We start from the raw sequence: 13,205 nt of genomic DNA on the forward strand, positions 1-13,205 counted from the left end.
AACAGAGGAGAATGTTAAGCATTATTGTGAGTGGTAACTGTTGTAGCTTTGCTGCTTCCTGCACCTTCTACAGGGAGCCTTAATAGCAGCCATCAATCTTACTATATTTAACTTAGTGCACACAAGCTCCACAGTATTGATCAACACAACAGACTAAGGACAATCACACCACAGGAAAGCCTAATGCAAACAAGCTTGTAACACAAGCAGAAAAGGCTATTAAATTCCAGTCAAAACAATTTTGTAATGTGAAAAGGGGCAAAGTAAGAAAATCGGTCATGTTCAGCTGTGAGTTAAAGAAAATCAAATAGGAGGAAATCACAGAAGACAAGGCTGGAAAATCATCAAAAGAAAAACTAGGTTTGTATTTGAAGTGAACAGGATGTATGTGTTCTTTGGTTGACGTTTAGCTGATCCGTGTGTTCTGATGTGCCCAAAAGGCTCATCCGTTGGTGTTTGAGTCTTTGATTCATGCTGTGCCGTCACATTCTTCTCACCGTCCTCTTTCTACATTTGAAACAAGGGCACACCATTCAATATTGATTATTTTCAAAACCCATAAACATGTAGGTGATCATGCAGGTAGTTTTTAGTCACACTAGTGGTGTGGCTCTGTGGATGGCGATGTGGGTCGATCAGTTGGTCCACCACACTGGTCCAGACTGAAATATTTATTTGAAATATTTCAACAAATATTGGATGGATGAAAAGGAAATTTTGTACAGACATCCATGTTTCCCAGAGGATGAATCCTAATGACTTTGGTGATCCCCCGATTTTTCCTCTAGCGTCACCATGAGTTTTACATTTCTATTTTTGAGTAAACTGTCCTAAAGAATAAATCCTTGCTTAGTTGCATTAAAGTAGACAATCCATGCCTACAACATGTAAAGTCAAAGTGTGCACTGGACGACCACCTGTTCCTGTTGAGTAAAGACTGATCATATGCCAGATACAACAGAAAAACATAAGGTATGACAGGAGATATATTTCTTATCATAAAGTAAAACAAAGTGTTAAATGGAAAGCTGAACTGCTACAACAAATAACAATAAAGCATGCTTCTAGGTTCCTGCTATGTAAGGCATATTACAGGTATTTTGGCTGGAGAGCTTCTAATATAAATGAATTACTGGAATCGTTGGGTATTTGTAAATTATAGTGTGTGGTCTAGACCTACTCTATCTGTAAAGTGTCTTGAGATAACTCTTGTTATGATTTGATACTATAAATAAAATTGAAATGAATTTAATTCAATTCAATAGGTCTGGTTCCTGAGCTTTACTGACCTCATGTACATCCTTATATCTGCCAGCTGAGAAGGCTGATATGCAGATATGCAGCTCAACTGATGCTTTGACTCATGCAGGTACTGACATGGGAAGGTGTTGATGTGCCAAAACATTAAAAGGAGGTGGGTGAATGTCAGAGGAAGACAGAGTACAGCCCACGCCTGTGCAGCCTTCCTTTTGTAGGTGATAAGCATCACGCACCACGAACCAGCAGATTGATAACAAGGAGTGCCCAGGCTTGGGCGCAGGGTGGGGGAGGAGGAGGCCTAGCGGGGTAGGGAGATAATAAAATATCACATCTGCATTAAAATGCCATCTCTAGGGTCCAAGCAAAGGGACCTGCTATTTTAGGGATGCCTATTTAAAGACTGTTGAAGTGTGGGCTCTCCACGCTGGAATAGCAGTGTACACCATCTCCATTATTTATGGGCCTCATCTCTATTTTACTGGTTTACCGAAGTGGGGGTGGATTGGGTACGGCAGTCATCGCCGCCGTTGCTTGAACAACATGTGCTTAATGATGTCACAGGCCTGAGAGGGCTCATGGGGGTGGGGTGAGGGGTGCAATGAAGAGCCGAGCAAGCGGTTGAAATGTACGGTAGAGCGAGGAGTGGCCTGGAGGCAAGGGAAGATGTGAGGGAGGGAGACGCCATTTATACATGGAGGTTCACTGAAGCTTAACGCCATAACTGCAGGTTTGAATGGTGCTGTAGGATGCATGTATGTCTACTGGCATCATTACCTCTGTCATATCAGTGAATCATCCCAAGCCCAGAAAAAAACCCACAGGTCTGTAAAAAAAAAAAAAAAAAAACGTGGAAATGTCTCATCAGATTGGCTGATTTGGTCCCTGTTGTCACAGAAAACTGCAGAGTGTGGGTTTTTAATCACCTTGTTAATTATTCTCTGTTGATTTTGTGTGTGTGTGTGTGTGTGTGTGTGTGTGTGTGTGTGTGTGTGTGTGTCTGTGTGTCTGTGTGTCTGTGTGTGTGTGTGTGTGTGTGTGTGTTTAACTGAACAAAAAAGACATGGATCATTACTTCTGGGCCATTAGGCAAAAAAATAATGCAGCTAGGGGTCTTTCAAATAATTGCCATTTAATCTACATTTCTTCATTAGATAGATCTGAGTTGCTCATATGGAAAGTGCAGAAATTCCACCATCTTAAATATATCTTGTGTGTGTAATGACCAGTAGTGTGGAATTGAAGGATGGGGAAATAATAAAATATTGACTGCCCTTTTAGTCATTGGCCCTCGAACCCAATAATCAGTACCAGTACATCAGCACTTGGTGGAGTCATATTTCATCTTTTGTGTGTCTTTCAGTTTTCAGCATGTGAAATTTTGATGTTAATTTCTGCCTGTTTCTGGCTTCCTATTAGAACTATTTAGTTGTAAATTGTAAAACAAACATTCGGGCAGTGCCACTTACTTGTTGGCTATTGATGACTTGATTTACAGCTCAGCTACCCGTCTAAATCACCACGCTTCACATTTCCTGTCTGTGACCTTCCCTCATATTACTCTCTCACTCAGTCTTCTTTTGTGGTTGTCACAGAGGAACCGTCAGACATATGTTCGAGGAGCAATGTCCTCCTTGTGCACTTGTGTATGGATTTCTTTTTAGTATGCACCCCAACCATTCACTCCCTTATTGCAGTAATTAGACCTGCTCCATTTAAGCCAACAGCGTCATGCTGGTAGTGGACAGTCTTTAATCATGTGTGAGTGTCTGTCAAGTCATAGCAAAGGAAGAGTGAAAAACAATAGAGGAACATGTCTGTTGGGGCTGGGCACTGTGTGAGTGAGAGTGCCTCATGTGTGTTTTTTCCTGCAGCATCGAGGGGGGATCGATGCAGTTGTTTGTTTCTGTTGAAGCAGCTCTTTGCATTTGCTTATATGTATGTGCTGTAGCTGAGCTATACCACTTTAGATTGACTCTGCAACCTCTCATACAATAGAAGCCACATGCACAATACAGATTGTGAAGGGCTGTTTTCCTTTACATCCAGCACAGACTGTGAACAAGTCTTTCTGCTTCTGTACGTGTTTATCTGCATATGTAACCCTATTGTGATTTCTCTAATTGTGTCTGATTCTACGAGTGTGTGGATAGTCACAGGGACATGGGCCTCCTAGAGAATACATGTTTTATGCATGAGGGCCAAGGGTGGGGCCTGTTAGCAGGGGGTTGAGTTTGCATACATACACAACTGCCAGATCAGCGAACACCATGACTACTTGGCAGAGATGCACAAGAAAGCTCCTATAGGCAATGGTCCTCCTTTTTTAACTCCTTTGTTCCTCAGCATTCAAGGGCAGTTTTGTTTCTCTTTCCATGTCCCCAGTGCTCCCAGTACACATGGACAGTTCAAACAACAGTTTCCGTGCATGTGTGTCTGTATCTTACAGTAATTTGAGACTGGATTCCTAGACAGCAAGCGTCTTTGATCACATCAGTCACTCTAAGCTGCTTGTTTTCTGTATTGTTTTCTGAAGGATTCCTAGCTGTTTCACTACTCACTCAGCTCATCATCCTGTTTTTTTTAGGAATTTCTTCTTTTTTCATCGCCTTAGGGGTGGGTGAATGGAGCCAGGGGGAGGGATATTGTGTTATGTGAATATATATTTGTGTGTGTATGTGTGTGTTGTTGGGGGGGCTACATTTGCTTGTATTAAAAGTGCTATACACATAAAGTATGATACTCCTAACCTTTGTGCAGTGACAGTGCCTTCAGGGCATTCATTTGATGCTACACTCTGCCAGCATCTGCCCCAGGCTCCGTCTTACAGCAACAGTACAGCATGACAGAAAGTTTTGCTGATTGCCTTTGTCAGCACTCAGTCCCGAAATGATGTGTGAACCCATGCAAATTTTCTAAAGGGCCAATATTCTGTCTTGTGAAATAAACAATAATTTGATACTTCTGACAAGTTTGCAAAGGTTTTCAGTGTTTTACAACTTTAGTAAATGGACAGAGAAGAATATTCTAGGGCTCGCAGTTCCCTGTGGTAAAAGGAAACTAAATAACTAATCTAAAGAACATGTAAAGAGCTGTATATGTGCTATAATATAGGTTTGGTGATACATTTGCTGAAGTTCTCTGTGACTTTTAAGCCATGTATGCTTCACAGTGAGGTTGGTAGAAAATGTTTTATGGCTAGAAGGTTGTGGGTCCCAGGTGGAAAAATTACAGTTGGACCCCTGAGATAGGCACTTAGGCTGAATTACCCCAGCAAGATATACAGCTGTTTAAGCGTGGCCTCATAGTAGAGAGGCAAAAGAAAAATTATGAGCCCCAGAAAACTGGCAGGCTGAGTAACAGTCAGAAATGTTGGTCCTTATTTGTATTGATACAATACAATGGAAACAGTAAAAATGCTTTCTCTTCTCACAGAGAACTCAAGCGTAGGAAGAATGAGCTGTCACTAGCATGTTTAAATTTTCATCATACATCCATTCAGAGATCTAAGGTCAAGTCTTGTTGGAGAATGCCACGCTATTCATTAGCTCTGAAATGGAATAATCCTAGCAGTAGACCACTGGTGCAGCCACATTGCTCCAAAGTACTGCCACTCTTAATTAAGTATCTCTCTCTCTCTCTCTCTCTCTCTCTCTCTCTCTCTCTCAGTCCAATATCTTTTAAACTGTATTATGTCTCTGTATCAACCTTTTTCAAATATGAATGGCTTGACAGTAGAAAAGATTCAATGCAGAAACAGTGGATAAGCCTGTAAACATACTGAACTTACTATCTACAGTGAAAAAGACAGAGGAAACAAACAGGGGAACAAAATAACAGTGTAATAGCAAAAGGACAAACAGACAACAGCCAAGCATGTCCTTGGCATAAATAAGCCTCCTGCGTAGTGCTGCGTACTTCCTTCCCGTCCTGTAAGTAATGAATTAATGGATGCCACAGTTTGGGAAGAGCAGGAGGTTATGAAATAATAAGGGGTCCGTGCCTGTTGTTATGCTAACAGTGTTTAGATAAGTCCTCCTGTGTCCAAGTTAATTATGGTTGACATTTAATGAGTACACTTGTGTTGAAGAAGGTGGGAGAACAGTGAAAGAAGAGGGACTCTCTCTAATTGAGTTTGTCGCTCGTTCCACCTTTGATGCTGCTGTTGTTCTGCCGGCAGTGGAAATGTGAAATGCAGCTGAATGAGGCTCCCTGTACGGATATTGATACTGGTTTTGCTATATAGTGATATGTGTGTGCCTGGCCTAAATACTAAATGTCAACATATGGCAGGAAATCCATATATACATACATACTTTACGTATGTATGTAATGGCTCCTATAACTTCATTGTGACATTTGTAGGGAAGGTTTTCAGAAAGTTTTCCAAGAAATGTAGGACAAGACAACAGGAAAACCGCATTACTCAGATAATCCCATTGAAAAAAGAAGCTATATTTGTATGAAATATACTCTGCATCTCTTCCAGTTGCCGTCCATTGTCAATTAACTTTCTTAAATTAGAAACAAAAAGAAAAGTCAAGGACAACATAAATGTGTCAGAAGAATTCTCCATTCTCCTTTGTTGATTTGATAGATGTGTTGTTTATTTTCAAGAAAACAAAAAGTCTTCCCTGTAAGCCAGGCTTGTTGCCCTCTAGCTGTGTTGTGATAATATGACCTAATATCCCCCCTCTCCCTCCCTCTATAGCCATGGCAGACTTCCATGTCCAACCAGAGTCGGTACATGCTGAGGAGTCCGGTGTGGCTAGATTCCAGTGCCAGATCCATGGTCTGCCAGAGCCCCTCATCAGCTGGGAGAAAGACAGCCGTCCGGTGGACACCAAGGACGAGAGGTTGGACTAAGCCACATCACGGCCTGACACGTATTAGAGATGGCAGCACTTTATCGGTCATTTACCAGGTCTCATCATATTTGTCTCCTTCTGTCTTCTGTTTTTTTTTTTCTATCTCGTAGGTACACTCTTCTGCCCACAGGTGTTCTGCAGATTACAGGAGTGCGTGAGGAAGACAGTGGGAAGTTCTGCTGTGTCGCCCATAACAGTGCAGGAGTGAAACACAGCACAGAGGCACTCCTCACTGTTTCAGGTTGTTATATTTAATTTATTTCACATCTACATACCATGAGCAGGCTATCTACCCAGCATATTCTCGAGATTTTCTAAATCTATTGTTTCTCTGCCTGATTCAAGAGATAGCAGCATATTGAGCTAATGCACTCTCGAGAAATCCAATTAAAGGATGCCATCCATCATGCTTGTTCCCATCTTATTCTCCCCTGTTTTTTTTTTTTCCAGGCTCTCAGTCATCTGTTTACAAAGAGCCTATGATAGTGGTCGGTCCAGAAAACCTCACTCTCACTGTTCACCAAACTGCTATCTTGGAATGTGTTGCTACCGGATACCCTCGGCCTATCGTATCTTGGAGCAGACTAGGTGAGAAAAATGCCTGATCAGATCAAAGAAAAGGCCCCGAAATTGTAGAATTTTTCACGTGTTTGTGTTTGACGAATGTGCCACTCCACCATAGTACAATTTCAGTGTGCGTTCTTGCATGTGAAATCTGAGTGTTTTGTGTGGGTCCTATGTGCTGTGTGTCCTTCTGTGTTTGTATGTTCTTTGCAGCACAGCTTTGTCATGCATTGTGTAATGTACATTGTGTGCACAGAATACATTTGATACAGTGGAGCATCTATTATATAGTATAGTATACATGAGGCAGTATGATTCAACATTAGGCCTTGAGGCTAAACATTATGTTCGACTTTGTGTTGATAAATGCGTGCTTCATCTCCTCATGAAGTTGAACCTCCTTCGAAGCATCGGAGAGCCTCTGAGTAATTGCTATGAGGTGCTGAAACAGATACGATTAGTTTCCCCCTCATGCCATCTGCATTTTTCTTGACTATCACTCAAAGTTTGTCGTAACCAATTTTTTAATCTGGTATCTGTTTTCTTTACCTATTATCCAATTTGATTTGCTGTTCCGAATGTAAATTGTTGCCCCTCCCAAGCAGTTGAGCATAATCAGATTGAGGCTATTGCCTTACACAATGTCACTAGAATGAAATGTATCTATTAGATTATGGCAGGGAGGCTGGGATAAGCTGCATAATGAATCTGATAGTTTCACATCGGTCACTCCTTAATGCCAGTTTTTTTTGCTGCTGTTCATTCAACAGCACCACAGCCTGCTAGCTTGTGCTCTTTCTTTTCTGACACTAAGTTAATTAGTGCCTGACAGAGAGAAACTGATAGAGGGGCAAGAGAGAGAGAGAGAGAGAGAGAGAAAGAAATATAGTAGAAAAAGGCAAGAAAAGAACAAGACTGCTTTTGTTAAGACAAAAGCTCGCTGAACCAAGAAGTAAGTTAGTGATAATGGAAAAATGCAGAAATGGCCATAAAACACATCATAATGACAGACGCAGAGCAAAAGCACTTGACAGGCAAGTTGGAGTGATTTATTTCATCTCAATAATTTGCCATGATGAATTACAACTATAGTCCTCGTCGTAATCCATCACCACAAGATTACATCTTACATCTGATTACTTCTAATGGATTTAATGGCTGGTTTGTGAATTGTTGACTTCACCAGGAAAGCTGTGAGAGAGGTTAGATCTTCAGACAAGGTCTTTTTGACACTTTTTTGGAATGAAAGCACACCTAAAAATACACTGACTAGTGACCATAAGGTTTGTATTTCTGGCTGGAGCTCCTGCCTCTGCATGTGTCCTGCATGGTACCCATCACCCTGCTTCCCTGTCTGGCCTTTTAACACATCAAATCTAGACCATACAGGTTTACAGGCTATAGATGGAAGTCTTAGGGATTAAATTGCACCCTTGGCCCTATAGCTAATATCAGTGGCAGACTGGAGTCATTGTTGGGGTAGAGACTGCAGATATGGAGCACAGGAAAGTATGAACTTATCATGTAAGCACAGCGAGAGCAGAGAGGAGGCGGCTATGGATTGTGTAAGGAGATAGGAGATTAGAAGTTGCAGTTAGAGTTTCTGGTCCCTCAGTGGAAGCTGGAACATCTCCTGTGTAACTGCCTAAAAGCAAATGTACTACAAGGCTTTGACAGACATGGCATGAAGAAAGAAAAAAAGTTCCTGTTTAAGTGTGAAAACTTTAATTAACTGAACATCCATTAAAGAAGCTGCACTTACAATAAAAAAAAAAAAAACATTGTGTCTGTTGTGCTGGCTGCTTTGTCATTAGACATTACAATTCTCAGAATCACACACTTCCCTGTTAAAGTTGCATCCTTGACCTCTGACAGGGCCAGAAATAGCACTGCCTCTGTCAAATTGTGGCTGTAAACGTGCAATATACGTTTGATTCGTTTTTTTTTGCTGGCAATTTAAACCCACTCTGACCTTTACTGTAGTACACACACCCCGTTCACCCCCACCGAACATGAACACATACTGTACGTGTGCACATCTGGTCCTTTTGTTTCTGCCCTACATAAATTCCTTCTCAACTGCTCTCTCTCTCTCTCTCTCTCTCTCTCTCTCTTTTCCCCGAGTAGACGGCCGTCCCATCGGTGTGGAGGGAATCCAAGTACTCGGCACAGGGAACCTAATGATCTCAGATGTGGGTGTTCAGCACTCAGGGGTCTACGTGTGTGCTGCTAACAAACCTGGGACCCGTGTTCGTAGGACTGCTCAGGGACGTCTGGTGGTCCAAGGTGAGTTCTGGATAAAAAGGAGACTTGTGCTATTTTCAAAAGTTTCGGTCGAAGTTGTGGAGGGAAACTGAAAGCACACAAATACAGCCGTGGTGAGGTTATTAGGTAAAGCTTGTGAATTCTGTGGGTGGACCTCTGTGAAGGCCCCCTAACTACCATATGATAACTTCCCCGACTTCCCATCACCATCACCAAGCATTACAAACAGTAATAGCACAGAATAAAGAGTCAGTGATCCCCACACAGGTAAGGACAAACAGCTTATGAGTCCAACTAACCAATCGCAGTGTACTGATTCAAATCTCAACCGTGGCAGCCAGGTGAAGATGAAAATATAAATGATAAAATGTATTTCTTTACATAATCCCTTGTGCATTATTGGGTGCAAATGTAAAGCTTATAGCTGTACTCTTTTTTCTAAGGCCATAAGTTGTTTTTGAGAGCAAATCTGGCTCGACTCGACTCGGCTGCGGTTCTCTGTCCTCCTTTTTCCATTGCAGATTTAGTACCACCTCATGCATGAGGCAATCGTGGCTGGTCGTCATAGCGACGCCGCAGGTAACTGCCGTGACCTAACGCGACACACACACAGAACGTCGAAGGTGTGTTGTTTTTGACTCTCGGCATGTGACTGTTGCCACAGCCAGGAGACAAATTTTGTTTCAAAAGAAGCTGGAGGCAGCATAAAAAACACCGCTGGCTAAACTATTTAAAATGTCGGGTTTGTTCAGGACACCCCATGGATGTATTATGGGACCCCCCCGTCTGTCGCTAGCAATGATGACGCAGTGATTAGTGACGATTCTCTCTGACCAATCAGTAGTCTGCAGGTTCACATCACCTTTTGGTATCGCCTCAGGTCGGTTGGAACCTCGACGGAGGTGATACTAAAAAAAGTACCTGTCGGCAGGTACTAGGGACTTTTTTCATAATGGAAAACCAAAAAAGGCAAGTAGAGTCGAGAAGGTACCATGTAATGCAGGGGTGTCGAACTCAACTTCCCTAAGGGCCACACTAGAAAATGAGAATCACATCAAGGGCCAGACATGTAGTTTATTGCTTTTATGTCATGGGAAAAGTCAAATATCTGTGACTGTATTACTGTATTGCATGTCTCATATAGTCTTCTCACTTACAGTTTGGTCGACAAAAATGACGAAGAAAATGCCAAAAACATTTGGAAAAAGCATCAAAAATGTCGAAAAAAAACCAAAAAAGTTTCCAAAATGTATTTGGGCCAAAATGTATTGTGAACCTAAATGTATATAGGGGCCGGATCAAAATTAGTAAGGGACCAGATTTGGCCCACGGGCCTTGAGTTTGATACGTGTGATGTAATGGAAAAACGCCATTAGAGTCGCGTGGAGGCAATCCCAGCCCGCTGTTTTTTTTTTCTCCAGTATTTCAGTATATTTTTAAGTACAGCCCCTATAATCTAAAATGTAGGATGTTTTAATATTGGAACATATGTATAAAATTATTGTCAATAAATGCAGTAATGTGAAGACCTTTATATAAATTAAATGTATAGTTAATAGGCTATAACATGCAAAACTGGTAATTCACCTTTAAGTATGCCCTCTAAAATAGTTTTTTTTTAATTTTTTAATTATTCTACTTTGTTCTGTTATAATATTCTCTTTGTCCATTCTTTATCACATGAGTGTTGTAGCCAGTACCATGTAAGTGTTTGGTAGGTTTTGATCAATAGGAAAAGGCCAGGTGTGGGTGGCCGCTGGTGCATTATTGTCACCAAGCATCCAGCATCGGCCTCTCTCACATATTGATCAGATGGATGACACTTTGCTTCAGCCCATAGCAGTATTGATCCTGATCAATTTTTCATTTCATCTGCCTGTCAAGTCTAAGACAAGCATCTACCCCAGCAGGAACAAAGAGGAAAAGCCATGGTTAATGTTAAATTATGTGTCAATGACTTTGGGCTTTGTTATTGATTTGTGGAAACAAAGGTGTACTGTTAACTCCAAATTAATGTAGGTTATGCCGATTTCATTGTAAGAAAAGAAAATGTTACTGCATGTCCTTAAAGAATTATTATTAGTAGAATTAGTAATAAAAAAAAATAAGTCACCTGACACCTCTGTGAATATGAGTGGGTGTTAATGGCTATCAATTCAGAAAAGGACTACAGTGGTCAGGAACTCCAACTCCAAATTATGCAGACTAAAGTACTTAATGAAACCATCACACATCAAACAAATGCACTGATAAAGCAAATCAATTAGGTTCATTTTGTCTCATTTGGGGTACAAAAAGACAGACAAGAGAGACAAAGACTGGAGGAGGAGTCAAAATGTGGCAGCCCAGAGGGAAAAACAAGAGCAAGATGGATGATGCTGCTAATCTAACCCACACCCTTACAGGTGCAAATCAATATCTTCCCGAGCTCCCTCTGACCTTGACCTTTTAAGACAGCCCTCAAAGAACACGTCGAGTGAGAAAGAGAGAATGAAGCCGGGAACGAGGGAGAGATGAATGAAAAGACCATCACATGATGTCAGCAGCCTTCTTTCAAGTGCCTAAGGGTCCCTTAGGTTTTCCAAAAGGAAACACATTGAAAAAAATGTGTCTATTAGGAGTAGGACAGGAACAAGAGGGACGACAGAACAGTGTGTGTGTAAAACACAAGGAAAATATTAAACTGGGGGAAAAAATCTAAATATCAGAAAAACAAAAAATGACATTTGAATGGCTAAAAATAGGTGGTGTTAATAAATAGTTTTCTTACAGTATGTGTAGCCAAATGCTGATATAACTTCTTCCTCCTTGTTCTCCAAAAACTGTTGTTAGTGACATGTTCCTTCATTTCAGTGAACATCAGTGTTTGTTTTCAGGCAATCCCACATACACTGTAGCTGTAAACACTTAATAGTGCCCCAAATGTGTATTAATCCACAGCTGAATAGTCCCCAACAAATGCACTGTTTAGTCATGTTTGAGTAACTGAGTAACAACTGCAATACCCAGCAGTTTAAGGCAATTATTTAGTCTTTAAAAAAATGAAACTATATATTTGTGACTTCTTTTTAAGATTTAAGTCTTCAGTAGGAATGGATAGACTTGAAGCTGAGAAAAACCCAAGCATTGTTACAGGTTATTTATGAACAATAGTCACTGTTTTAGAGTCACCAGACTGATCCAGGTTTCTCTCTCTGTTGAAACTTACTCAACAGAATTAAATGTTGTATTTCCAGCCAGCATCTGTGTACAATTTGACTTCAGTTGCTCAATCCCACCAGGGAATGATGAGTTAAATGATGGTCACAGAAGGAAGGAAGGAAAGCGGAGCTTTTTTTTTTTTTTTTACAGCAGGCAATGTGATATGCCTAGTGTTCCAGCTCTCTACCCTCTAGTGATGATTCTGAGATATTATAATCACCATAAAGAAATGTCTTAGTGAATATGAGTGATATATTATAGTGAGAGATATAACATGAGTAATTCAGGTTATCAAATCACTGATCACAGCTAGGACAATAATGAGTGCAGAGGAGATGATACTGTACTTCTCTGTTTGTCGGCTCAAAAAAAAACACAAGCCAGAAATTAAACTCCAGCGAATGTAACTTTAATTACTCTATGATTTAAAGAAAGTACCTTCTCTGCTAAAGAACCGTTGCATATGAATAAGTTATTACCACTAATTGACCATAGCTGGAAGCCTGTAGCATGGGATGAAACAGGATATGATGAATCTATAAACTGCATCACTTTAATTTCATGTAAATGTGTTGCTGCTTTAAAGCACATTAGTCCCAAAGTAGTGCTGTTGCTGATTGTCTTGCTCTCTCCTTTCCACTTTTCTGCTCCTCTGCCTCTGCCTCTCTCTCTTTTATTTTCCTGCACACACATTGATCTGGTGTCTCTTAAAATCCTTCTAATGACCCTGAATTATGGATTTTCAACAGTATTTACACCATACACCTATATTGCAGTACATTGCTTCTTTATAAAATGACAGACTGCATACCCTGTGGGATCTACTTTTTTTCCTTTCTCATTTTCTCGCTCTGTCTTGCCTTTCCTCTCTGTCTTTTTGTCAGTCTCAATCTTTATTTTTGCTCTTTTTTTTCCTCCTCATCTCTTGTTTTATGACACTTTTCTTTGTTATTTCTTTGTAATTTAAAATGTTGCACCTCTGGATCCTGCTCAAATCTTCCAGTTTGTTTCTCTGGTATTGATTCATCTGCCACTGCCCTTTTGGTTGTG

General features: G+C 40.8%; 1 protein-coding gene across 2 annotated transcripts in view; it reads left to right on the forward strand.

The window, feature by feature from the left end:
• Positions 1-13,205, forward strand: part of igdcc3 (immunoglobulin superfamily, DCC subclass, member 3) — a 64,339-nt gene that overhangs the window by 33,837 nt on the left and 17,297 nt on the right. For both annotated transcript variants that reach the window (XM_031276594.2, XM_031276593.2), the window contains exons 3-6: positions 5,969-6,113; positions 6,236-6,366; positions 6,576-6,713; positions 8,817-8,975. In XM_031276594.2, the coding sequence (XP_031132454.1) occupies positions 5,969-6,113; positions 6,236-6,366; positions 6,576-6,713; positions 8,817-8,975 (573 nt within the window). The remainder of the gene's footprint in view (positions 1-5,968; positions 6,114-6,235; positions 6,367-6,575; positions 6,714-8,816; positions 8,976-13,205) is intronic.

The sequence above is a fragment of the Sander lucioperca genome, chromosome 3, assembly GCF_008315115.2.
Source record: "Sander lucioperca isolate FBNREF2018 chromosome 3, SLUC_FBN_1.2, whole genome shotgun sequence".
In the NCBI taxonomy this organism is placed as follows: domain Eukaryota; kingdom Metazoa; phylum Chordata; class Actinopteri; order Perciformes; family Percidae; genus Sander; species Sander lucioperca.